The sequence below is a fragment of the Tympanuchus pallidicinctus genome, unplaced genomic scaffold (assembly GCF_026119805.1).
Source record: "Tympanuchus pallidicinctus isolate F22 unplaced genomic scaffold, pur_lepc_1.0 scaffold24, whole genome shotgun sequence".
NCBI classification, from domain to species: Eukaryota; Metazoa; Chordata; class Aves; order Galliformes; family Phasianidae; genus Tympanuchus; species Tympanuchus pallidicinctus.
This window is the reverse complement of record NW_026294741.1, coordinates 1,323,723-1,350,814: the sequence shown is the minus strand read 5'-3', so window position 1 is coordinate 1,350,814 and position 27,092 is coordinate 1,323,723. Positions and strand designations below refer to the sequence as shown.

Below are 27,092 nucleotides of genomic sequence, written 5' to 3'. Positions count from 1 at the left end.
CCGGAAACGGAACGCCGGAAGCAGAATGCACTTCCGGGAAGTGCGGGGGCGGGGCTGGAGCGGCACCCCGCTGTCATGGCAACCGCGCTGCGGAGCGCCTGGCTGGGGGAGGTTTAGTGAAGCCGTACCGCCTTCTGTCAGCGCAGCGCAACTCGGGGCCCGAGCTGAGCCCTCGGAGACCCTGAATGGTGCCGGAGGACCGGACCGCGCCGAGCCGCAGCACGGCGGGCGTTGTTACTCCCCTATCCGTGACTCTCACGTTCCGCTCATGAACGATACCAGAAGGTTTCGTAGATTGGGGGAGCTGGAGAGCACCCCGCACGTGTCTGTCTTTAGTAGTACAAGCTGGGATCCGACCATGCACCCAGCTTCCATCTATTTGCGATCAGAACACAGCTTTGGGTGAGGGGGAGGAGGAGGAAAGCTGTGAGAAGCGGTAAATTTGGTTCCTGAGCCAATTTTAAGCATTACTCAGCCTTGAGGCTGAGGTTATCTGCGTGAGATCCAAGTGAATCAGAAATATCAAATCTGTAGTGTGAGCTGTAAAGCTGTTCTACATCTTTATAGGCTCATCACAGCACTTTGTCCTTTTGTGTATTTCTGATGGTGAGTTAATTACACTGACTGCTGCGCCTCTTTTAAAGGAGCAGCTCATTTAAATGAAGCGACAAAGGCTTTTGTAAGAAGTTTTTGTTCGCACATGTCTGTGCTGTCATGATTTACAGTATCATTAGCTGGTCTCAAAGGGCTGGTGGGCAAAGTGCTCTTCTATCAATCACAGAGAGACACCTTCAGTCCATCGGGCACCAATGCTGCTCCCAGAGCTGCAAACTTGGGCCCCACGTATTTCTGAGGAGAAAGCCCAGCGGTTTATTAGTTCTCATCTTCTCATTGTCAGGATCATCCCTGGTTTTACATTGTCTTCATCAACTGTCTAGGAATTCAGTTGTGGCCCTGCCTCGCTGTGTGAAAGATTGAGCGTGTTCTCTCTTGCCCTGAGTCAAATCCATTGCAGCCAGGAATACTGCACTGTGCTCTTGGTTTTAAGACAGATTCCCACACACATTTGGCGTGAAGCAGTGTAGCAGTTCCAGTGATTCCTACCTCGAAGTCAGGCACAGGAAGAGTTTGTTTAATCTTTGATGCACACTGATATAGTTTCATCTCACATGTATGCAACTGTGCTTAAAGAAATTATTTTAGAAGCAAAACAGGAGCGCCAGAGCAACTGGCTCTGCTGTTCAGGACAATCAGAGAAAAATCAGAACTTGGCTAATTAATGTAATTATTCATTATGATAAGCCACGAGACACAGTAGTAAAGGTAAGTCTCCTTGTACTTTCTGTCAGATCAAATTATACAGATATCTTTCCTTGTGGGCTTGAGGTAGAACAAGCAAATCCCATTAAGCAAAGTAATATCAGCATTACAAAAACCATTTCACATAATAAAATTCTCAAGGACCAAACATCTACATCACTGAAGTCTGAGAGCCCCAGAACATCCAGACAATGGCTGTTCCTCCTGTAACATTCATTACTTTAATTACAAGCTTTGAGATGAAAAATTGCATTAACGAGGTCCTCCCCACAGCCCGTATCTGCCTGATTTATAGCACTTTTTTTTTTTTTTGGGCCAACCTTTTGACTTCCCAGCAGAGGGGTGAAAGCAGAAACCATGAGTGGGTGGGTACAGCTCACCACTGTGTCCCTCCTTGGTGCCCATCTCCACTTGCAGCTGCTGCTGTGTGCACAGAGAGTAAAGCAGTGCAGGAGAGATCCAAAGGAACATCCTTTGCGCTGATCCCAGGCTGAAGCTCTTGCTTTTCTGCTGGGAGAGGTGGCTGATGGTTGCTGTGTGAGGACAAGGAAGAATGTGGAGGAATTTGTGTAACAAAGATCTATAAATCATCTCCAGTATCCATCACTCCCCAAGAGATGCTGTCAGCAGATTCAAGAGCGAGGAAATGGGAACTACTCTCTTCATCAATTGGCTGGGAAGTGCCTTTGTGGCCAGGCAAAGGAGCCCTGCACTGAGGTGGGACTTTGGAGGGAGCAGAACTGGAGCTTGTTCCCACCTGCTGGTGCAGAAAAGGAGAAATTAAAATGTGAAATTGAAACAACCTGAATGAATGCAAAGCAAAACTGCTCTTGCGAAAGCATCAGGTTTAGCTTTGCTTCCCTGGTGCTTCTCTACCAATTACTCCACACTAATTGTCAAGTCCGTGCTGACAGCAGATGACCAGCTAAGGTTTTACAGGGTACGTGGGGTGCATGGGAGTGCTCAGCCCTGAAGTGCTTTGGGGGTTTGTGCTCTCCGACAGCCTCGTGTAGCAGGGCAACCCTATCCTAGGAGAGCTTGCTGGGCTGGGTCTCAGTTCCACAGAACTCAGCACAAAGCTGCACCAGAAACTCAAAAGCGATCCCACGTCTGTCTCATGCATGAGGCTGCTGCAGGATGGGAGCACAGGCAGCCTGAAGCTGCTAGCAGGGAGCTGGGCTGGGATCCCATGGGTGTGCTGGGCATTTCCCCTCAACATTCATCACAGCCACGTCCCAAGGTGGGGCTAAGGTGAAAACCTGCACAATGGCAAAGCAAACGTGGTGAAGATTTAGTTCATGCACGATCAGATCAGGGATGGTCACCTATAGCTGTGGAACCCCCTCCCAAGGAAAGCCAGTATCTTTTTCTTTATTTGGTATGCTTTTTTTAGCCCACGTAGGACCACATTCATCAATGGCACTTCTGCATATCTCTGCCCACATCCCACTATCCTACTAAATGATCATCACTAATATGCACATAACAGTCAATTAGCCTGGCTGGGCGCACTCATGACCTCTGATCCCTGCTGTGTCCCTCAATCCATTAACAGGCCCTCGTCCTCCAGCTCCCAGTATGAATTGATGTCGCATCTATTCTCTTTCGGCAAAGGAACACGCTTCCTCATTCATCTGTCCATTTCCACTTTCTGTTCTTTTGTCCCCTCCTTCTGTTCCCTGTGTTGCTAACCTGGTCACAACTTCTTGACCCCGTGTCCTTGTCCCTCCCGAGGGTGCTGTTATCCCAATCACTACCAAAACACTTTTACTTTTTTTCCCCAATCTTATTTAGCAAAAATGGTTTCCAGCAGTGTGAGAGCTTTGATCCCCTATTCAAGAAACCCTTGCAATGTTGTTTTTTTTTTTTTTTTAAAAGGCTTTCTTTCTAAGGCAAATGAATTCTTCATAAAAGGGGAAATGGCGTGCTAGTTGGTCTCTGTTCATCTGAAGAAGACAAATGATCTCTTTTATTACTTGAAAAGCATAACAGTTGAGTGTGTGGATTTGTGATTTATCTGCAATTAAGAATTCATTTGAAGCAGCATATTAATTACAGAAAGGGGAATTAATTTTGCAGGATATACAAAGAAAGTCAAAGTTCCTGGAATGAGAATATAAAACTGAGGCTTGCGGTTTGTACGTCCCTGCATGAACATGAAAACTGGGCTGGGACAGCTCTGCAGTGTCTGTGCAAGGTTTTTGACTTGTAAGTTTAATCCCTGGGCTGGAAAAATAACAGCCTGGGTCAGAACTCCACCCCTGCTCTGCTGAGCCCATCACCACAGCACAAACCTGTGTGTTGGGCAAGCTCCAGCCCGACCAAACCTGCCCAGAGCCTCCAAAGGGTGGCCCGCGTGCCATCCACAGGGCAGCAATGATGCTTTCTTCCCAGTGTCACACAGGAAGGAAGCATCGAGGGAGCACAGCCCTGAAATTTCTTGCCCAAATTTTCAGCGCATGCAGCCACCTCGCCAGACTGGCAGAGCCGGTCTGGAAATGCTGCATGTTTGAAGCTGGGCACTCTTGTGCAACTTGGTGTTACTACTACACATGCGACAAGCAGCAGTTCTGATGCTGCTAAAATAGCTTGTCTGTATTCCAGTGTCCATCCAGAGGCTTTTTGGTAATGCTGGGATCTAGGAGGTTTCCTTTGTACCCGCATCTGCACTTTAAGTTAAATGCAGTGATATGGGTTTGCTCCAAGAAAGAGGTGGCAGTTGTTGTGGATATGAAGGCAGCCCTTTAAAGCTTCGTGATAGCCCGTGGATCCTCATGTGCAGGAATTCCCCTGCAAAATGTCTTTGAACTGGGGAATTATCACTCAGCCTTGTAAAACATATTGGTCATAAATGGGCTTTGTCATGTTTCTGCCAGGTGTCCCTGCTGTATGACAACTGCATCACCAGATACAAAATGCCCATTAGCAAAAGAAGTTTTCTTCCTCCTGGCCCTCTGGTACCCAGAGCTGACAGCACACAAGCAGCTTTTTGGCAGCTTCGTGCATTCACGCCTCTTGGGTAAACACTTCCCCTTCTTAATCATTAGTTCTGTTCACATTATCAATTTTGTCCTACCTTCTTTATCACACACTCTTTGCTCCACAGTTGCTGCCTTCTCTGCCCATGCCTTTGTTCAGTTGTGCCCTGCGCCCATTGCCCATTTCCCTTGGGCTCAGCCCCTCCCCTGACCTCCCAGACCTTCTCCTGTGGGGCTGCACCTCCCCAGGGTTTGCACTCACCTTCTCTGTGTGGCATTCTGGAGAGCAGTGCTGATACTGGGCTGCTTTGCCAGCAAGGCTTTATATAGTGCCTATTTCCCTCCTTCCTTCCCATTGGGTTACCCATTCTTCTGTGGGACAAAGTCAGCCTGACACTGGATGTGCACCAGCTGGGGAACATTCATCCCCCCACCTTGATGAGCCACTCAGGGAGCAGAGCACCAGCTGGCAACAGCAAGAGAATCCAAACTGTTCCCACCCTGACCTGCTGGGAACTGAGCCCAGGCAATGTCTGAGAGCAGAACCTGAGCTGATTGAGAAGGTTGGCTGAGCTGCACTGAAAGGGCATTGCTGAGCAGGGAGGGGCAGCGGATCTCTCTCAAGCATGCATCTTTTCTCCCAGTTTTTGCTAACAGAGCATGTTGCTTCTGAATCTCTGTGAAAGGGAACAAGTAGTCTTCATGCCTCCCATCCTCTTCCAGTTCTTGTCTAGGGCAGCAAAAAATCACAGAAATTCCACGGGAGGGTTTTAACTGGGATGCTCTGGCCCTAAATGTGAACACCAGACCGATGCTCTGAAAGCCCCTCCCTCAGCACCTACATTGAACAGATGAAGCTCCCTGAGCCCCACATCCCTGCTGCACCCCACCAGCACTCTCAACTGCAGCAGGAATCATAGATCACATGGCAGCAACGAATCTGAAAAAATGGTTTTTAATTATGGTATACATTAAATTAAATGTGATTTGAATATCGGTCTCCGATTCACGATGACTTATTCCCCATAGGGTTGCTCCTATCAGTCCTGGCAATGGTTACTGTATAAAATAGCATTTCTTGCCCCAGAAAAAGCATCCAGTGTTGTTCTGAACAGTGGCTGACTGTCCACAGGCACCTCCACTGCTCTTCGCCTCTTTGAAGCACTCTCAGCATTTGGCATGCATAGCAAAGTTTAAGAAGAAATTAAACAACCAAGGAGCATGCGATCCATTTCCAAAGAGATGTGTGCATGGAGGAGCTCATGTCCCACGGCAGGTGAGATGATGCCTTTCACAGCTTTGGAAAATCAGGCTCGGGTAGATGCAGCAGGGCAAGGCTCTGGCAGTGCACAGCACAACGTCCCCAGCGGGTGCTAGGCTGGGACATGCACTGGCTGTGGAGTGGCCCACCCCACTCTGTGTCCCCAAACACAGCAGAGTCCCCTGAGCTCCTTGTGTCACCCAGTCCTGGGGCCAGCTGCTGGGGCTCAGCTCGGTGCCTGTCCTTCTGGGAGGCAGGGAGCTGGTGTCTCTGCAGAGGCACAGGGCTTTCTTCGTTAATCAACTCCATTAAGGGAGGAAAGAAAATACAAAACCAAAACCATGCAGAGCTCTGACCTTTACCAAAAAATAAAAAATAAGACTGAGGGAGAGGAGAAAAGCAGGAACAATATATACAGATGGGGGAATTGCACTTAATTACAATAGTTTACATCAATTGGACAACATTTACTTCTTTTATATAAATCTCTATGTATAGGAGCGGGGATGGGTGAGGGTGGAGCAGACTGTACCTATATTTACAGTTTAACTGGCTCAGTTCAACAGCACGAGATTCCTCCTTCCAAAAGCCAAGTAACAGACCCGGGTCCCTCTCAGTCCATCGGGTGGAGGAGTATAACTTAAATACGATCCATCTTCTGCCACGTCCCAGTACAGCTTGTTCCTATTTCCTCGGGAGAGCCAACGGCCTCTTGGAAGGCAAATACTTAGGAAAAAACAATCCTCAGGACACGTCTCGGAAATACTGCGTGGAGGGGAGGAGAGGCGCGGTCCCATGGTTCGGGTTCGGGCTGATCCCCAGCGCGGGGTTGCGAGGCTCCGGCCGCACGTCGGGGTAACGAGCACCTCGCTGCGGCACTGAGCTGCGCTCTGGCTCGACGCGTGGGTCACCAGCGGGATGTTGTGGAAAATAAGTTTCCGTTGCTATGTGCAAAGGCAGCGAGGTGTGAAGCATCACCAGGCTTGCAGGGGACACTGGGAAGGGAGAGAGCAGCATGGTGAGTGGTGGGCCGGGGCTCCGCAGGTCATCTCCTCCCGCACCCCAAGCCCGCAGCCCTCTGCACCCCCAGGGGGAAAGCACTTTCTGAGCCAGATATTGCAACCCTACGAAAATTATTATTTTTTTTTTTTTTTAAATAAAAAAGGGTCTATTGCAGGAGTTGTGCCAGGAGTTTGTGCCGGTCAGCTGGACAGCAGTGTCTGTCCCCAGTGCTGCTGTCACCTCCAAGACGGACGGGCTGGTCCCTGTGGCTCCATCAGTGCCACCACAGCTCCATCCCCCGGCCCCTCCAGGGTCCCCCGGTCACCGCTGGGGTGGGGGCTGGCAGCCGGTGTGACCTTGTGGGCTGGAGCGCACAGCAAACATCATAAGGCGGAGATAAGGAGACGCCAGGAGCCTCCCGTGACATGTCATTAGGGACGGGCCGCAGCTATCAGGTGTTTGCTAACGTAATAAACATGGTGGCTCGGCCTCGAGCATTGTCAGAGGAACCGGGAGCCGCATGTCCCTTCCAGCCCCAACAAAGAGCCACATCTCCCCCTTCTCTGCTTTGATTAAAGCACGATGGGGGGAAGAAAGGGAGAGTCACCCATCCCAAGCGTGGGGCCTGCAGGCCGCAGCCCCATGGCAGGGATGGCCGGCTGCTGTTCCCACATGAGGGACATTTCCTGTGTGTGCCGGGCTCGTTTTGGCAAGCCGGCATCAAAGCCAGCCCGTGGCAGGAGAGCACAATTAATCAGGGGCAGTTCGGGCTGAGCGCACAGCAGATGGGCCGATAAAGCCGTGCAGAGGAAATGGCGCTCCTGAGAGCGCGGCCGCGCCTGAACGCTCCCGCACTGCGGGGCGCAGAGCAGAGGCACCCAAAGCGAGCTGAGCCGGGCCGAGGCGCTTTGCCTTTCCCCTTGGTTCAGCCCCAGGGCCCCCGCCATCCCCACCCCAACTCCAGCCCCTTCCTCGCCCCCAGCAACACACAGTGCCAGGCATCCGTGCGGAAGTCCCACGGCAATCCCACGCCGTATTTACTCTGTGGTCATTGCAGACATTTTTTTCCCCTCTGCTGTCTAAGGTTGGTAAGAGAGTTTATCTGGATACAAGTTCAAGGCTCTCTCATATTTATCTAGCAATCAATAAGGGCCGCATATTTCCCACAGTCCCCAGAGCTGGCATTTAGAAAGGGGCTATTGTCTGAGCGAGGCCTTGTGCAGCTGATTCGAGCTGGGATATGTCTTACACCAACATGGGGCAGATAAAGGTGGGGTTGAGGCCGCCATGCCATCTGCAGAACTGCCCCAGCGCCGCTCACCAGCCACGAAGGGACCAGAGCTGCTCACTGCACGGTGCTTGGCCAAACCCCAGCACTCAGCATCCGGCACGGCCTCTCATTGCGCAGATCCCCATTGGGTTGCCATCCATGAGCAGGCTTTTCAGAGCCCATGAAGGGGCTGAGGCTGGGTTTCCAGGGCTCAGTTTCCAGTGCTGGAAGGCTTGTACCAGGGGGACCCACGGGGCAAACACCCCAAATTACACCAGCACACCCCAATCCTGCTGCCAGAGCCCAGCTATTACCTGCTTGCTGGAAGACATGTTGGTGAGCGTGCTGATGCTGCTGGTGTCTGTCACCACCATCGCCGAGGGGAAGCGGGAGGTGTGGGAATACTGGGGGGGCTCCTGCTTGTGCGCATACACTGTGGAGAGAAAAACAACGTCACCCACAGCCTTTGTGCAGGAGCAAGGCAGGCAGACAGCACGCTACATGCATAGCTGTGGGGATGGATACTGTGCAGACAGGAATATAATAAAAGAAATGGAAGGAAATCACCATGTGCCTCTGGCATGACGGGGAAGCTTTTGCTTTTTCTGACCACAAGAGCCAGAGGTGGCCAAGGCAAGAGCAGTAAGCAGTATGTGACAATAATAACCCACAAGGAAAAAATTCCTTGCACAAAGCCAGGCAGAGAGCAGCAGCAGAGCAGAAGTCACTTTCCCATAGGAGTTAATTTCCCAGGTGTTCCCCTCAGCCCCTTACTGTGCGAGTTCTGCAGCTGGGTGACGGTGGCCATGAAGGGCTGCTGGGCCATGTGGCTGGGCGACTGCTGCATGAGTGGCTGCTGGTGCGGGCTGTGCAGCTGCTGTGAGAACTGCACCGGCTGCAGGGCTGCCAAGCTGCCGGCCACGCTGTTGATGACAGGGACGCTCTGCGCCTGCGAGGTGTTCAGACCTGGGAGAAGGGAGCAGGGTGTCAGCACCGGGGCTGGTTGGGGTCTGGAGATTGGGATCCAGATGTGCTCCCATTTCACACTTACTCTGTGCAATAGCCATGACTCCTGAGAGCGGCGTCATGATGAGGTTCTGGGACTGCTGCGGGTTGTGGTGGGACAGGCTGTGGATGTTGGTCAGGGTGCTCACGGGAGGCAGCCCACCGCCCGACACAGAGATCTGCAGGGAGCAAAGCAGACAGGGGCCATCAGGCACACGACGCTGGCTCCCAGCCACACCAGCACCAAAACCAGCAACAGAGGGAAAAGAAAAAGCCCCCCAGGAGGTGAAAAGCTGCACCCACACCAACGCCTTCCAGTGGAGCACCCCTGAGCTGCAGACACTGGCTGGAAGCACTGAGTGTCACGTTAATAAATAGCAAAGCTGCAGCGGTGTGAAGCCTTCCTGGAAGCAGCTGCCAGTGCTCCAGCAGAGCACAGCAGGGACAGGACGTGTCCCACACAGTCGCCATTTGCTGGCCAGGTCCGCATTCCTGCTGCTGGGGACAACTGAGGACTCTCACACTTATTAACTTCCACCTGTCACAGATGTAGGGGAAAGTGAGAAATACAAACTTGGGAAAGCTTAAAAAAGAAGGTGAAGTAAATTTAAAAAAAAAGACCTCAGAGTGATCCTAGTCATAGTTTTATGAAACAAATTCCAGCTGAGGGGGCTGCAGCCGCACCATGGCCGAGCCAGTAGGGGCAGGTGCACATGGCCAAAGGCAGCTCCTGGTGTGCAACCACTGCAGAGGCACTTGGGGGTGTGCTGGGATGGTCCTGGGAGTAGCAGGACTCTGGCAGCGCCTGGTTATTGCTGCATTATTGACCTGCTGCACACTCACCTCACCCCTCTGTGTTACCTCCTGCACTGAGCAACCTCAGTGCAGATTTTGAAGGCATCCTTTGGGCTCTGTGTGACACTTTTGGACACTTGGTCCTTGTTTATTTTACCCATGTGAGCCTGAGATAGCCTCATTGCAATCGAAACAAAGGCATCAATAAATTCCAGAGCACAGGAGTGACTCATGTTTCCTTATCCAGTACTTTCCACTTTGAAAGTTTCTTCAAGGCCAGGCCACGCCGCAGTGCAGTGTGCTGCAGGCAGCCCATTGCAAGCGCATGCTGCTCACCTGTGGCATGGCACGTTTCGGGGAGAACTGGGCAAAAGTGCTGCACCCAAATGGGGTCAACCAGAGATAGCAGGAGCGGGAAACACTCCACCAAGCACTGAACAATCTGGGACTATGGGAAAGCACAGCAGCACCACAAAGTATAACACCATCTCCATAGTGCTCCTCCTCCCCCGAAAAAACCAACTGCCTTCAGATGCAGCAATTTCTTAGGCAGCTTTTGGTTTCATGTAGGGCATTAAAGGCACATGTTTACCTACTAGAAACCACAGCCTACAGCATATTTTCATTAAATAACTTGCAAGCACTAGCTAGCCTTGCTTAAAGATCAGAGATAAGCTGGCAGAGCTGCATGCTGCTGGAGGAGCAGAGCAGCCCAAGACGGCGCTGTGCAACGGAGAGCTCAGCAGTGCTGCTGCAGCCTGCAGGTGCCTTTAGCACACTGCTTTAACCCTCTGCATCTCTGAGCAGCCCCCTGCCATGCACTGAAAATATCCCCTTCCAGGGGGCTCCTGTGCCCCTTAAAGAAACTGCAAATAGTGCACCGAGATTGCTGTGCTGCTGAGCTCGTGGCAGCGCTTTGTCCTCCCGTCCCCCACCCCACACTGTCTGTGCCTGCTGCTGCCTTCCTTCGTGACTCATTTTATGACTTCAAGGCTCAGGGTTACAGGCACAACACACCCAGAGGGAGAAATGGGTGCGTGCAGGGTGTGCAGCGAGGGAGAGTGCCAGGGGGTTCGGAGTTGCTCTGTGATGGTTCCCTTGCATGGCTGAGGATACTCAGCTACCCTGGAGCGGTGCCTGAGTTCAGGGGGCTACAAGGAGACCGCATGAGTAAGAGGCAGGCAGAAGGGAAGGCAAAGCAGGGAAATGGGGGGCAAAAGCAGTCAGGCTGTGGGAAGAAGCATGCAGCTTGCCCTGGTGTAGCTGCCAGGCTTGTGGGGACCTGCAGCTGACGGCCCCGAGGGATTGTCTTAAGAAAATGGAAGTGAAATCTTGTGCCAAGAGCCATGTATGACTTTCACTTTCAGCAGGAAAACCTCCTCCCGGAAGAGCTGCCGAGTGGCCAGACCAGCCACACGGTGATGCTGTGCCAGCTGCTTCAAGGAGTGCCATGCTTGTTTCCATCCCTTCCCATCCTATTCCATCCCATCCCATCCTATTCCATCCCTTCCCATCCTATTCCATCCCATCCCACCACTCCTTCCTGCACATTTCTGCACCGCGCTCAGCCAGGAGCGCTTTGAGCTCTCAACCAGCACAGCCCAGCACAGCCACAGCACACTGGGGGCACAACTGGGAGCAAAGGGCTTCCCAGCGGAGCTCAGAACTCAGGAGGGCTTAAGGAAAAGCAATGAATGAGAGCTTTATCAATGCCCATGTCATCGGCAGGGGAAAGCAAACAGTGATCCACCCAGCGCGCATTCAATTCACAAGGCATGCAATCAATAAAAGCGGAGCGGGCTCTGTCAGGTTTATGGGCCGCACTTGTGGAACACGCCGGGGCTGTGGGGCCGCCTTTGAGGCGGGCGGTGGGGACGGGCGCGCGCCCACACCCCCACAATGCCCCATTGTTCAGCACGGGCCGCGTGTGAAACCCGGGGAAAGCGTGTTTGCTTTGCCCGCTGGGCCCTCTTATCTTATCAGCACCGCCGCCACAATAGGCCAGGTGTACTCACCATTTTACCGTCGGGAGAGAGCAAACCGTGGCCCGGGTCCAAGCCGGCTGGGGAGACCTGCTGCAGGACCGCCTGGCTGGTGGTGACCATGGCACCGCTGCCGTGGTGGCTGATGGCCCCGGAGGATGCCGCCTCGCTGCTCGCCCCCTGGCCGTATCGGACCCCTGCAGAACACGACGTGGTCAGCGGGCTTGGGGGAATGGGTTCACGGTTGGACTGGATGATCTCGGAGGTCTTTTCCAACCTTAATGATTTGGTGACGCCGCGTTTCTATGAAAACCGTGGTGGGAATGGACGCGCCTCGCTCTTGACACGTGTGTGATTAACACGGCTGGACGACACGGTGATGGCAGGAACGATGGCCACAGCCTGCCACCGCCCAGGAGAGAAATCTGGCTTGAGCATGGGTCTTCAATACAAATATATTTAATTTGGCTAAACAGCCCCGTACTGATAACCATATGATCAGCCGTGTGTCATGGAAAGGCATCTACAGATCACAAATAATTAACTGAGGGAAACCCACGGGAAACAAAAGCGCCTTTTACAGGGCTGCCCTGGTGAGAAGCCATTTGTTATGGGCAGCCAGCACCGGGGTCACTGAACTCCCGGGGATCGAAGTGGCGGCCCAAGATCCCTCCTGGGAACACAAGCCATGGGAGCATCACCCAGGCGCTGGGACCCTCCCCAGAATGACCCGAGCTGGGGGCCTGGGGCTTCGGAGCTCCTTTCTGCAAGCACCAAGAGTGCCACTGGAGCCCCGAGCCTGCACTGAGCCTTGGTCAGGAGGTGCCAGCACTGCCTAAGCTCCAGTTCTGCAAGGATGCTCTGAGGGCCACCGTAAAACCTGAGTCTAGGAGGAAGAAAGAAGCCATAACTTGGGTCTGGGAGCTTAGCTCCAAAATGACTGAATTAGGTACAGCAGGCTCCCTGCCACCTCCACCAAAAGCACAAAAAGTCTCTCTAATCACCTCCAAATTTTCCAAACATCAGCTGGTCAAACATATCCTGCAGATAGGAATCTCCCCGCGCTGTCTGGTTCCTGATCATTTCCCAGCAAACCCCTTTATCCCTGATAATACAAGAATGTCCTCTGGCAGGTGGATATTTGCCGGTACGAGTGGACGGCCGGGTAAACATTACTCAACCAGGGCACTGTCACCACATTCTTCCCTGCGGTCCCAGCCTCGTGCAAAGTGTGCTTCAGCCGCTGCCGGTCTGAGACGCTGCAGCACTATTCAAACAGTGGGAGCGGAGATGAAAAAAAAAAGCCCTTTCTTCTCACAGTGGTCTCAAAGATAGATGAGGAGCACAGGAGACAAAATGGCAGCTCCTGAGCCCATGAAACAGTGATCGGATTGGCTGTGCAACTGGAAGCGGTTATGAAAAACATGGGGCAGAATGAGACATTACTCTTAAGAACAACAGCCCATAGTGTTTCAGTGGGAGGGACGCCAATGTCTGCTAACTATCAGGGCAATCTTCACCCTCTTTTGGATTCTGTGAAGCTTTCACTAAGAAAAAGAAAAAATTAAGTCCCAAATCACACTCTACCCAATTCAGCCAAGAACCCCATCATTACAAATTTGACTTTAAAAGCAGACGTTAAAAGCTGATCTTCAAATTTTTCTCTGCAATCCTAAGAGTTTGGGTCATTGGCACCTGGGGCTGATTTGCCCGTGTGCCCTGTGGGCCTTTGGGAAGCCACAACCATTTCACCTTGCTTTTTTTTTTCCGTTCCTGGAGCAGGATGCATATTATTATTTGTGTGCCCTCACCGTTGGGATGGGTTACGGCACATTGCATCGTTAACAGCAGGAGATCCATGCTGTCGCTACGGCCGATCTACCAGTGCTCCCACACAGTGGAGGTGCCATCCCTCCCTGCTCCCCATCCCCACTGAGCTCCCACCCACTCCCCATCAAAGCACCCACAGGGAAGATGGAGAGCCGCAGCCACACTGCTGGAGCAGCCTCCAGGCACGAGATGCTATCTAGGGCGCCATTTTCTGCCCTGTGCCAGCCCTGCCCCCAGGACCAGCCTCTCCCCATGGCCCAGCTCCCGCTGCCCACCCTGTGCACAGTGGTTTCCTCCTGGGGGCTCTGCGGTCGCCCAAGCTCAGCTTTATGGCACGGCAGGGCAGGCGGCCGTGCAGAGCCAGGCACAATTATTGTGCCGCCACTCTCTTGTGCTTCCACAGCGTGACGCAGCCCCAGCATGAGATTTATTCCTCCTTGGCCTCTCCCCGTCCAGCCCCAGCAATGAGTCTGCCCGCCAAGCCTGCGCCCTTAAAGAGTTTGTTTCCAACTGGAGCTACAGCTATAGTATAAAAGTCTGTTTATGGGACGTGGCTATTGTTTGGTCCCTGAGCTGCACAGCCCGTGAAATGCTTTACTGCTTCCCCACGGCTCCAGACGACCTGCAGGCTCCGGCTGCCATAGCCTTAACCCTGTGCCCCAACCCTGCAGCCAGCACCCTGAGCTTCCCAGAGCCCATCCCAAGAGCAGTGCATCCCATGCAGCATCCACAGATCATCCCATGGAGCATCCCGAGGCGCAGCCAGCTGCACTGTTCACACCCGGCTGCGCTCCTGCCTGGGGCTGATTTTGGGTCTGCCACTCAAATTGTCCCTAAAGTGTTAATCTTGCCATGTTACCGAGGTGCGGAGTTTATGTCCATTATAAAGCTGTTTATTGGGACTGGACCCTCCCATTCTGCTGCTGCCATAAAGTCCTAATTACCCCCCATAAAAGCAGGAAAAGCTCCTAAGAGCACACCGTACCCACAGGGCCGCACAATGAGCGCAACAGTAAAATCTGACAACGGCTGGCACCGGGTCTGCAATCAGAACCTGCGCAGCCCAAGCTATCAGAGAACAGCCTGCAGGATCCAGATAGAAAGCGATGTACCTCTGGACCAGAGTGCTATTAGCAGGCTCTTCTTGAAGGAAAAAAACAATAGAGTAAAGTCACCCAAATTGCCCTTTCAGTTTAGGGAGAATCTCGGGGCGTGGAGCTGAGTTTTTATATTTTTATGTGTGGCTGTAGAGATATCTAAAATACATATAAATAATGCAAAATGCTGTACGTTCCTATGGATGTGCACACAGATGGGGTCACTGCGGTGTTCGCAGAGCTGTCGGTCAGAGTGGGGCCGGGTGACGCGGGGTCTTTTGTGTGCGGGGTGCGGGGGGCGCGTCCCTAATCTCATCAGCACTGATTGTCCCCGCGGCTCTTGAAGATAAAAATGGCATAAGCCAGAGTCTGCCGCATGGCACCGAGGAACGAGATAAAGCCCCGAGTGACCTTCAAATCAAACAGAGAACCGAGATCTCTGATAATCCCCTATAGGAAGGGAAAAGTCCAGAGTCTGAGACACCTCCGAGATAGATAGGCTTGGAGTATTTACCTCCAAACAGTTAAAAACCCTGCACCGAGGGGCCGCCCAGGATGCTCGGTTTTACAGCTCTCCCGCTGTCCCCAGCCATCAGCTTGCACCGGCCCCATCCCGACCGTGGGGCAATGCCTGCTCTGAGCCGTACTCAGCTCCATCATTTCCTTTCCTGGGGGGATTGTGCAGGCCACAGGGTGCGGGCAGTGTCCCAGCACTGTCATTAAGCTGTTAAAGGCATTGAGGGCTGCAGACAGTGCCGCACGCGGTGCAAGGACAGTTCAAATCCCAGCACGGATGGGGTCAGCATCTCTCAGAGGAGCTGGTGACATTTTGGAGGCTTGCAGCCCCAAAACGCTGCTGTGACTGACGGATTCCAGTGCAGGCTGAGCTCAGCCCAGCCCCTCACCCCTAAGCCAGCCCCGAACCCCATGCGCAGCCCTCACTGCGCCCATCTCCTGCTCCTTGGCAAGGCTGCTGCAAGCCAGCGCGGAATTCCCGCAGCTGAGCCCTCCTGACCCCTCTGCGGCCATCACTCCTGCCCAGCTCAAAGCCCCCACGAATGGGCTGTCAGCAGCCCTATAGCCACGGCTGGCTCCTGCTGGCCGATGCTCCAATGGGAAAATAAAGGTTGGGGCTTAACGGCCCCGCAGCCCCGAGATAAATGCCCGCGGTTCCAATAATTGCAGTCCCCTAATAGAAGAAAACAAAGGCTCTCGCGGGGTGCCTGCAAGCGCGCTGGAGAGACAGGGCCACATCAAAGGCAGCGGGGTGCGTTCAAAGCCCCAGCTTAATTGTCAATTAAGCATGCACGGGGGGGACAACGCCATGACAACGCGGGGCTGCATGCTGGTGCAGTATTGTAAAGCCCGGCGGCCAACACAGAAAACAGCTGATTTTGCTGACAATGTGCTTGTAGGGCACCTTGTAAGCAATCAGCCGGTGACAGGAGGGCAAACGTCCACCCCATCCCCGCCATTGTGTGGGGCATTCCTGGGGCAGGGTCACATTTTGGTCACTGTGGGCCAGCCCTGCAGGGAGAGCTGCACCACGAGACAGGCTGCCGGCCCTGGTGTCCCCAGTGCCCCCCGTGTCCCCAGTGCCCCCGGTGTCCCCATGCCATTGGGCAGTATGCTCTACGCCCATCGGCATCTCCATGCCCTCCCACCCCATCACTCTACCACGGCCTTTGTGGTGCCTGGGACAGCTCTATCCCAATCTCCCAGCCCTCCCCACAGTAACCACAGTGTCCTCCTCTGGACATCCTCTATCAATTCCTCTTTGTAATGAGGCTGTGGCTTGCAATGAGCCAGGTAGGGAAAATTCTGGGAAGCAGTTGCTTTGTGTCTCCCTGTCCCTGGGGTGTCGTCCCCAAATTGGGACAGGGGTGGTCAGGGCACACGGCCTGCAGCCCGTGGCCCCGTGCTGACCCCTCGCCGCCCGCCTCAAAGTGCCCGCTCTTGTTTGCTGGGGCTGGCGGCTTTGGAGTGCAGATTGCAGGTAGCGGCACAATGGGGATTGTTCTCCCAACAATGCCTCTTGCCCCATGCCGCCAGGCCCTCCCTGATTACTGTCCCAGCTCTGCTCTCAGCATTATCTCCTGCTCAAATCCCCCAGCAGTGCACACTGCAGGCAGAGCAAAGCCCAACCGTGGGGCTCAGCGCAGCCCTCTGCCCACAGCCACTCGTGTCACCAACTTTAGTTCTCCAGCACCACATCCCCCAGCCCTAACTCTCCACGCCAGGCAGAGCAGCTGTATCCACGCCTCTGCCCAGCCCAGCCTGCACCCACAAACATGCCCAGCCCAGCAATCTGTCCTTGATGGGATAGAAATCCAGCCCCCGCCACGTGGCTGGCTCTATAGGGATCAGCATCCACACCTCTCTGCACCTATCGAAACTGAGGAGGAAGCAGAGTGTCCCAATGCTCCGTTGCTGAGAGGAGTCCCATCCTACAGCCAATGGGGAAATTGCACCAAGGGCTGAGCCTTGTTGCTGTCCCTTGTCCAACGTGGGCAGCATGGACCATCTTTCCCCCGAGGCCATCACCACCATGGCCCCGCAATGCCTCGAGTGCCTCTTTCTGCAGCACAAATGGTGCCAACATTGTCAACAGTATCAACAAGGTCAATGGCCCACGACCACTGAGCTCACAATCCCTTTCATCATTGGAAACACGACCAACACTGCCACTGCCCAGCATCGCTGTTCCCATCTCACCTGGCATCTTGCTGGGCGGCGAGGCGCTGGGCTGGTTGTGGTGCGGGGAGCCATGGGACAGCAGCAGGTTCATGCTGTGTGGGGGCTGGCCGGAGCTGTAGGCATCCATGGCCAACTTCTGGCGGAAAGCCTCCTCCTTCCGCCGGTTGGCGAACCAGTTGTAGACACGCACCTCCGTCACCAGGTTGGAGCCAAGCCCATGTGCCTTGGAGGGTGACACCCCCCGCTGCAGACACTCGGCCCTGCGCATGCAAAGGGACACGTTGGAGCAAGGGTGCTGATGGGAGCTCCCAACACAGGGTTTAAAGCATTCAACCCTTCCTGAACACCTGGCCCTCTTTCCAACTACACTCGTGCCATAAAGCCCATCCCGCCTCCCTCTGAGCTTGCTGTAACACCACAGCATCGCTGCCGCGTCCCAACTGCATCATGGCTGCATCCCTGCTGCATCCCTGCTGCATCTCCACTGCATATCTGCCACATCTCCAGTGCATCTCTGCTTCATTCCTACTGTATCTCAGCTGCATCCCTGCTGCACCTTCACGGCATCCCATCTCCATCTCCACCGTATCCCAGCTGCATCCCTGTCACATCTCTGCTGTATCCTGGCTGCATCCCTGCCGCATCCCAAACACAGCACAGAGCTTGCTCTCCTCTGGATGCTGCCCAGCGCTAAGCCCAAAGCCAACAGGTGGCTCAGCAAAACCATTCCAAAACCCAGGGCAGCGTGCCACGAGCCCAGCACCTCATGCGGCTTCTGCAGGATGGCACGAGGCGGCCGTTACCTGTTGCACTCCTCCACCAGCGCCTCCCGCTCCTCCTTGCTGGGGTTCTTTTGGCGGTCGTAGGCTTGGTACAAGATTTGCTGGGAGGCCGGCCCCCACTTGAAGCGGTTGCGGCGCATCTTCTTGCTGGGGGTTTCGGCGCAGGCATCGTCAAGCTGGCCAGCCCCCTGGTTCTGTTGATTGAACTCTGGAAAGAGAAACAGCAGCTGATCCTGACTGCTTTTGTCTGTCCTATTTTCACACCCCTGGACTGTCTGGTTGAACTCTGAAAGAGAAAGGAGCAGACGTGACCCGGCCTGTAGCCGCCGCTCAGAGCTCAGAGTCACCGTCACGGCGCAGCGGCAGCCCCCACCCGGCCCCCACCCCGGCCCCCTCCCATCCACGGCCCCGGTGGGCACCGCAGGCAGGTGGGCACAGGTGGTTGTTGGCTGCACGTGCAGCATGTGCACATGCGTGGCCGGGCTCTGCTGGCGTGCGCTTGTTCCAGGAGGAATTTTGCATGTGAGGATGGGGTCACAGCCCCCAAAAGGAGCTCAGCAGGTGCGCAGCCCCCTGCCCGTGCCCACCCCGTGCCCAAGGGGCTCCCAGAGGAGCCTGGCCCCACACCAGGGTGACCTTCCAGTGTCCGCCAGGCACCTGTCACCACGACCATAAAGGGAGATTAATGGGAGTTTTTATTATTCTCCATTTTGCAGGGGAATTCTCCCTCTTTTTATAATGGCTTTTCCCCTTGTGACAACAGGGGAAGGCGAGGGGCACGGCTGGAGCAGCTCTGTTTGCTTTAACATCTCCAGGTGCACCTTCAAAGCAGCGGCACTCGGGGCTGAGCCCTTTTCTGCTTTTGGATTTTGCATCCTTTGGGGTCGGGCGCCAGGGGGGCTCAGCACAGCACCTGCCCCACGCAAGCACTGCTCCTAGCCAGGCCGTAGGGATTTACACAGTGCAGCTCCCCAGGCACGCAGCACCAGCACCGCTCCGGGTGCGCGGTCAAAGACATCCACATTGTAAATAATTCGGGTTGCATGAGACCCTGCTAAAGATTTACAATTTTTTCCTTTCCTCCCTCTTTTCTTTCTCTTTTTTTGCAAGTAGTTGCAGAAAGTGAGCGCGTTCAGAAAGCGGAGAGGAAAAGGGGGCAGAGGTGGGAGATGGATCTAATTGTGCGCAATCCCGAATCGCTCTCCCAGAGATCCAGCCGTTTTGGTGGGCTCGGGGCAGCTCGCACAGCACTGCTGCGATCCAGAGGGGCTCTCACGCGCTCTTCCCGCAGCCTCAATCGCTCGGACCCCCAAAACCACTCTGGGGGGACCCGGCGTTCTGCCCCCACCCACAGTCGTGCCCCCTCCCCATCCCGCTCCCCGGTACTTACGCCGCAGGATCTCCCGCTGCTTGCGGACGTACCACGTGTAGAGGGCAGCCCGCTTCTGTGTCTTCATGGGGGTGCCTTTGTTGAGGTGCTGCGAGAGGTGCGACTGGTTGAGGCCGGTGACGTCCACCACCTCGCGCTGCGGGATGTTGTGCTGCTGCATGTAGCCTTTGATCATCTTCGCCGCCCGCCACGGGTCCTCGCTGGGGGTGCAGAAAAACGAGGGTTAACTTTGCTCTGTGGTTGCTTTTTCCCATGATGGAACCCCGCTATTATTGGTGAAGACCCGCGATTCCCAATGAATGTTTGATGGCAAAGATTCCCGCCCCGTGTGCCAACCCAAGCAGAGCCCCTCGCCGTCATTTTGAGCTCGTCTTTGGTATTTTTCAACACTTGAATTCAACTCTATCAGAACCAGTCCAGGTGCAGATTGGCTCTTCTTTAAATCCACGCTACTTTGATGTCCATCTGTTGCCTGGCACCAGTTTGGGAACCAATGAAACTGCAACGGAGGCACAACGCAATGGTGGATGGAGCAGCCAACGCACCCGCACAGCGGGCCGGCCCCACAGCTCACCCCACAGCACCCACAGACGTGGGGTGAAAGGAAATGGTTCAACGCTGAGAAATCGGAGCGGAACCTGAACCTGGTCACAGTCGTGCACTCAAAGAATGAGATGTTCTGACACTGCGCTCGGAATAACCGTCCAAGCACTTTTCCAATGCATTTGTTATTTTGGATCCTTCATCCTGTCAAGGGGGAAAAAACCCAATAGGTTTCTTACTTTTTGTTCCAAACTCAGCAAGGAAACAAAGCTTTTCGTGTCCAAAGGAATACCCACAGCCAGGGGGACCCACGGCGGGGATGGAGCCGTGCACCCTGAGCCTGGGCGGGAGGAGCTGAGCTTCAGCTGGGAGCTGAGCCCCATCCTGCTCCCACCTGCTCCTGCTCACTAATTACTGAGTCCTAACGAGCTGGTGGAACAGAGCTTGTTCTGACAGCAGCCTGGCTAACACAAGGGCATCGTTTTGCCTGAGCCTCAAGCCAATGCTCCGGTGCGCACCGTGAAAATGCAAAATGAGTGACTTTGGGTTACAGATTTCAGAATTGAAATGGAATTTGGCAGCATTCGTGCTGGGAAAAAAAAAAAATCAATGTGGGAATTAGTGAAATTCCTCAATTTTCCCTTCACTTTATTATTTTTAGAATTTCTAACTTCAGCATTTCCAATGCACTCTGTGCTTTCCAAACAATTGTTCAGCTCCGAATTTCTGAGCAACGATTTTCTTTACAAATCAACTTGACCGTATTCAGAAGGGTTAAACAGCCTGAAACCAAACCCAAACATTTTGTTTCATGTTAAACAAAATGTTTGGACTTGACCCAAAATGAAACGTTTGAGTGTTTGTTCACCTCTTCTATTTTTTTTTTTTTTTTTCCTCTTTTTGGTCAACCTAAAAAGCCAGAGAGGAAAACATTTCTATTCAACAAGTCGGCACAAACCCATTTTTTGGGTTCTGTCCCCGAAATAAAAACTTCATCAATTGTCCAACCTCCGTCGGGATGGATTTTACACGCAGGAAGAAATAAAGGAGCACACCCAGGTGTGCTGTGTGGCACTGCAAACCAGTTCACAGCCCTCACCCCGCGGCCTTTCTCTGCCCCGTGTGGCCGCTGGCACCGAGCTGAGCGCCGCGTCAGTACGGCCGAGTGGGGCAGCTCTGCCCATCCTGTGCTCCAGGCCCCCGCCCGCTCGCCCTCTGGGTCAGCCTTGGAAACAGGTAAATACGCTTCACATCCTCCGAGAAAAATGCCAAGAATTTATACAGATGGATTATAAAGCCGGCTCCCCCCATCGGATCTATCTAATCTGCATCTCCCTGCGCACACAGCGGGGTCCTGCACGGGGCCGTGGGGTCAGAGCTCCCCCAGCACGGAGCCCTTTGGGGCCCACGGAGGTGCCCACGGGGCAGCCCGGCACAGGTGGGGGCCGCGCACCTCCGCGGCCGCGGGGACCGCCTGGGAGAGGACCCGGGGGTCGCGGGGTGGGAGCAGAGGGGGCTCAGCCGCACGGAGGGGCTGAGATCGACGGCTCCCGACGCTCCTGCCCCGGCCGCCTCGCTCTAAGTACAAAGGGCTCTCTTAGAGCAAACAGCAGCTCTTTGCAGAAGGCTCCTCAGGGACATGTGCCTGCTCTTGTTTGCACCGAAGGCAAACTTTGCACAGAAACACCTGTGGGAGAACTGCGACGCGGACAGAGCCCTCCCGCACCCTCGGGGGCGCAGCGGCAGGCAGTGGGGCGGTGGGACAGCAGCGGCGCCCGGCGCGCGGGTTGCGGCCCGCAGCGGCGTCCCCTCCCGCACCGCGCGTCCCGTCCGAGCCTCCGCGCTGCCGTCAATGTCACCGACCCCGGGAGGCGCTGGGCTGCCCTGCCGCACAGCCGGACGCGAGCGTAGCTGAGCACACGCGGGGATCGCCTCCGCGTGCTCGGAGCAGAGCCCCGCTGCCGGCCCCGGGGCTGGGGGGAATCGCCCCAGACAAGCGCGGGGCTGCTCCGCCGCTCACCTACGGCCCGACCCGGTCCGGCCCGGCTCTGCCCGGACCCGCACGGCACGGAGCGGACGGGCTCGGCCAAAGCGGGGCGCGGAGCCGCATCCCCTGGGACGCGACGCGAGGGGACGGGACCCGAGCGGCCGCGTTTGGGGGTTTCCTCGTTCCCCCTCCCCGCCTGGTTTACAACTCCGGCAATGAATAACCCGCCTCTCCGCTCGCCCTAATCGCGGCTCTTTGTGTATCTTTCTGTTGATGATTTATAGAAATAAATTAATAGCACTCCGAGCTCCACGTGCTGCAGTTTATGTTTTATCTCCTGGCGCGGAGGGAGGACGGAGCCGAGCCCCGGGCGGCCGCAACCCGGGCACCCGCGGCCCCTCCACCGCGGCGGGCGGCGAACACCCGACGGGGCGGCGGCACTGCCCGGCACCGCGCTGCTCCCGGTGCAAGAGAGGGGGCGGCGGCGGCGCCCCGCCGGGACGGGCGCACCCGGAACGAATTCCGGAGGGGCGAACGGGGCCGCGGGAGCGGAGCGCTCCGCCGGTACCTGATCATCCTGTCCACTTCTGCCCGCTGCTCCACGGCCTCCTCAGTGTTGAGCGCCTGCAGCTCGCGGAGAATCTGCGGCGTGTCGAAGTCGTCGCCATCCTCCGAGCCCTCGTCGCCGGACAGCTTGCCCTTGCCGTGTCCGTTGGCCAGAGGCACGAAGCCGGGCTTGCCGTCGGGCGGCCCGCCGGGGGACAGCGGCAGGCTCTCCAGCTTGACGCCGAAGCCGGCGGCGGGCACCATGTCCTCCAGGGCGCGGATCAGCCCCTCCTTGGTGGCCCCGGAGCTGAGCAGGGCGCCCAGGAGCTCCCGCTGCAGGGCGCTCAGCTGGGACACCATGGTCCCGGGTCTCCCCGCGCTCGGCCCGGCCCGGCCCGCCTCCCTCCGGCACCTGCCGCTCCGCCCCGGCTGGCAGGCTGTGCGGGGCGCGGGCCGCCCTCTACCTAGCCGTTAGGCATTATACCTTATGCAAATCAGCTCCGGGAGGGCCTCTCCTCCGGGAGCGAACCCCGCGTCCCCGCCCGCCGCGGTCCGGCCCCCGCCCGGCCCTTATCGGCCGCGCTGGGACGGACTTTGCGCGCGGCCGCCGTGAGGCCCCGAGGAGCGGCGCGGAGCTCTTGGGGCAGCGGCGGAGCGGGGTTCGGTTCGACCCGGTCCGGCCCCGAACGGTGCGGCGCTCCGGAGGAGCGGCTCGGCCCCGGCGCGGAGCGCGGAGTGCCGTCGGGGGCCGCTCGGAGCGGCACGGCGCGGAGCCGGGCGCTGCCTCGGGGCTGAGCCCCGCGCCGAGAGCCGAGCCCCGCTGCACAAAGCCCGTGGGGCTGCGCGGGGCCGGGCCGAGGGTCCTCGGCCGGGGTCCCGGAAGGGTCCCGGGGGTCAGGCTCTGCTCCGCGGAGGAGTCGCGGCAATGTGGCAAATGGGACTCTGCGGGGGTAGCGCTGCTCGGGAACGCGGAGCGCCCGTCGAGCCCTGATAACCGCGGGGGTGGGGCAGTGGAAAACATCGGGGACCTGAACAAAAAGTGCTTCTCCTCCTGCCGTGAACGCACTGAGTCACAAAAGATCAGCAAATTGACCCAAACCAAAGCAGGCGGGATACAACAGGCACCAGCACATCACTGGACGCAACGTGGTGGGCTCTGGAATCCCGCAGGGCAGGTGTGGGAGGGGAAATACAACATCTGAATGCTTCACCCATCACCTCCCATCCCAGCAAGCTGCGCAGCCCAGTGCCCTCTAGCCGTGCCCCAGCAATGGGTGTCTGTGCTTTTGGGAGATGGGCGCTCAATGCCCACCACTCCCAGCTCAGGTTCAGACTGCCATAGCATCCCTGGAGCCACCACTGCCCCCCACCTCGAGGGGTCCAGGAATCTTAAAATGTCCCAACAGCCTCCAGCACCTGGCAGACCCTGAGCCCTGTAGGAGCCCATTTGGGGCAGGACTCTCTGCCCTCACCGTACCCACTAGGAAAATGAGGGGTAGTGTGTTGAAGAGCAGGAAACCTCCCTGCATGCCTGGCAGGGATCTGGCAGACAGGTGTTGATGGTTCTGGTTTTACATTAGCACAGTGTACGGAAAAAAGGGCAGAAAAAGGGCCCCAGCTCAGGGCCCAGGCCCACTCCCAACAGCCTGGCCAAGAGCTCTCCCTTTGTCCCGTTCTCAAACTGACATCTCTGCCTGCTGGGTTCCTGACAGCCGCACTCCCATCACTGAGCCTCTGCTGCTGGCTGTGGCTCAGCTGTGCCATGGGGCCGTGCGTGGGACCACAGCCTGGGAACAGCTCGGGCTGGGGCAGCTCCCCTGTCCCTTTCAAGTGGGCCAGTGAGCTTTGACTTGGTCTTTGCACGGCTTCATGGCATCGCATGATAATAATGTTCTGTCACAGTGGGTGACCTAGACTTTGTCCTATTTCCACACATTCGGAGCCACCTGGCTAATGAAGTGGATATTGTTTTCTGGTCCATCTCTCACCCTATTGCTCTTCCCCCTTCCTCCACACCCAGCTCCTCTGAGAGCTGTCAGGAGCCCCACTGCTGCCCGTTCCCACCGCTGTCGGGCACAGCTCATTAACTCCCTTCAGCAGAAGGCCGCACTCACCGCGGCTGGGGGGCAGTGGCGCCCCGTGGGGTGGGAGCACAAAGTTTCCCAGCAGGAAGGTGCTGGCGCCATCCAAGCATCAGGCTGAGCTCCCACATGGAGGGCGCAGGGGCTGGGAATGGGGAACCACGACCCTCCGTGCCCGGCCCACCCCACCCCAGCTCTGTGCCTTTGTGGGCTGGACGCATTCTGCTCGCTGCCACGAGCCCCGAACCCCGAACACGGTGGGGTCGGGCATGGGCACAGTCGTGGCAGTGGTGACTTTGCTCCCAGCGCCATGTGAGTGGATGGGCAGAGGGACAGAGGGACCGCGGCCGCACTCCCCCATCCCCGCACGCGTTGCAGGGGCACTGAGCGGTGCCCCCGGCTCTCAGCTCGGTGCCCAGTGCCTCCAGGCGGGGATTTCTCCCACACGTCGCCCCGACGTGACTCACGCGGCACCGGGGGAATTCTGCCATGGACGCCTTCACGCATTTCGTATCTGCCTCTCATTTTTTCTTAGTTTCATTTAACGGCTGAGCGCATGCAGACACACCGCCCTGACCCTGCGGGCAGTGGGCAACAGCGTTCCCACCGGCACAGGGCCATTAAGTCCCCGCGCTGAGATGTTTTCTCCTCTGCCCCCACTCGCGCCGAGATTTTCGCATTCCCTCCCTGCCCCCGCCTCCCCCGCACCGAGGTGACGTAATGTTATGGAGCCTTCTCCCATCCCCACCTTTATTAAATATGACCCGCGTTTGATCCCCGCGCGGCGGCGAGGGGAAGCTGTGGTTTGGGGAGGCTCAGACATGAAAGGCAGAGCTGTGCCGTGCTGTGTGCCGGCCTGCACACCCAGCAGAGTGCAGGGCGGGTGGCAGCCATGGGGAAGTGCCACACGTACCACTGTGCCACCAGCCAAGGGACACCAGCTTGAGGCACCACGTGCTGCCCAACCCCTGCCCCCAGTGGTCGCTGAGGCACAGAGCTTTTGGGGTGGATGCTCAGCAGGAGGGTCCCCGACGTCCCCTGTTCCCAGCCGTGTCCCCAGCACTGAGTGCTGCAGCACAGTGCTGTCACACAGTCAGGGACCCGCTGCCACCGCACCTCCTGCGATGGAGAGGAGACAAGGAGAGGAGACAGGGCATGGGCTGGGGACACTGTGAGCCCACGGGGAGGCGGGCAGGGGGACACCCGGCTGCAGCGCTGGCCTGCGCTCCGATAATTAATGCTTCTCCGTACACTTTGCAAATAACTCGCCACTCTCTTTGTCTGGTGATAAATGGCCCCTTTGAAGTTCTCTTTTCTCAAAAGCAAAGCAAAGAAACACTTTCATAATCCGCCTTCGCCCCCCTGTCCTTTGCTGAGCTACAGGGCTCTGGGGGGGCAGCACCGTGTAGCTCCCCTGCACTGCCCACAGGGACACATCGCCCTGCACCCACCCACAGCCCCAAACCCACACTGGGACCCCCTGTTCAGGGTGCAGGGGCTCCATGTGGGCTCCCCACAGGCTGAGGCAGAGGGGGTGTTGTGGCCGAGCACCCCCAGGAGTGGGGTCTCTCAGAGGCATGGTGAGTGCAAACGTGACCGAGCAGCCACCCCAAACCCTGCTTGTGTCCCCTGCAGCTCCCAGCCCACACTCGGGTTATGGTTCACTGGTACAGGAAAACAAGTTCTGCTGGGCTATAAAAAGACATTGAAACCGGGGCAAGCTAGGAGAGCTCAGAGCAGTGCAAATGAAATCAGTGCCAGAGCGCTCATATTGTCACCAGGCTTACGTGTCACAGCAAACAATGCTATCTGCTGAGGAATCACAGCACAAAGAACACCACAACAGTGGCCCAAACCCCAAACATGGGGTCATGAGGCTGAACCTGTGTGAATGGCTCCCCAACAGGAGCCCCGGCTCAGAGCTGCTCCCTGCGCATGGCTGTGCACAGCGGGGCCCGGCCTCATCCCATAGGCACAGCCCTGCCAACCCATCCCATTGGTACAGCTCTACCATCCCCATCCCTTTTGTGTGGCACTACCACCTCCATCCCATCAGCACAGCCCTGCTGTCCTCAGCCTGTTGGCATGGCCCCCCACACCCAGTGCACCAGATTCCCAAGACCTGAGCAGGGCAGGGAGGCACCTTTGCTTTCCAAAGCTCTGTCCCCCCTCGCGGGGCGCACATTGTGCGCATGCCATTCTGCGTTATTGAGCAGCCCCCTGTCCGCAGACTTTTTATTAATTTTAAGGCGAAGAGGAGGTGAAGCGAGCTGGAACCAGCTCGGGAGGCGGGGTTGTTTTCTGGGAAAACAAAAGCAGTGGCGCTGGAGGGATGCTGGAGGGGCTGCATGGCCATCCGTGCAGTGCAAGGAGCCCCAGCTGGGTACCCGTAGCCCCCCATCTGCGCCACCCTCTGGCTTGTGCCCCATCTGTGAGTTCCCATCCCTGGTACAAGGACAGTAGCATGCACCGGTGGCTGGACATTGGGAAGGTGGGGTTGAGTGTGGCCGCAATGGCAAAGGGACA

At 56.3% G+C, this 27,092-nt stretch overlaps 1 protein-coding gene across 2 annotated transcripts; it reads right to left on the bottom strand.

Moving 5' to 3' along the window:
- Positions 1-5,237: 5,237 nt before the first annotated feature.
- HNF1B (HNF1 homeobox B) lies at positions 5,238-22,954 on the bottom strand. Of its 2 annotated transcripts, none has more exons than XM_052688889.1 (9): positions 22,508-22,954; positions 19,410-19,609; positions 18,041-18,305; positions 17,256-17,497; positions 11,647-11,810; positions 8,883-9,015; positions 8,606-8,797; positions 8,146-8,264; positions 5,238-6,554 (listed from the first exon to the last, which is right to left on the bottom strand). In XM_052688889.1, the coding sequence occupies exons 1-9, from the start codon at positions 22,843-22,845 to the stop codon at positions 6,534-6,536; spliced, it is 1,674 nt and encodes a 557-aa protein (XP_052544849.1). In that variant the 5' UTR covers positions 22,846-22,954; the 3' UTR covers positions 5,238-6,533. The 2 variants fall into 2 exon arrangements, with proteins under 2 accessions (XP_052544849.1, XP_052544850.1); XM_052688890.1 differs by having other exon boundaries at positions 18,041-18,227.
- Between the last annotated feature and the right edge of the window lie 4,138 nt (positions 22,955-27,092).

What these genes read in the sequence shown, in the direction of transcription:
- HNF1B (XM_052688889.1), bottom strand. Translation starts at nt 22,845, where the DNA reads ATGGTGTCCCAGCTGAGCGCCCTGCAGCGGGAGCTCCTGGGCGCCCTG. An exon ending in GAAGTGGACAGGATGATCAG is followed by an intron (nt 19,610 to 22,507) that starts GTACCGGCGGAG and finishes CTGCACCCCCAG; the next exon opens with CGAGGACCCGTGGCGGGCGG. An exon ending in CCAGCTGCAGAACTCGCACA is followed by an intron (nt 8,265 to 8,605) that starts GTAAGGGGCTGA and finishes TTCTCTCCACAG; the next exon opens with TGTATGCGCACAAGCAGGAG.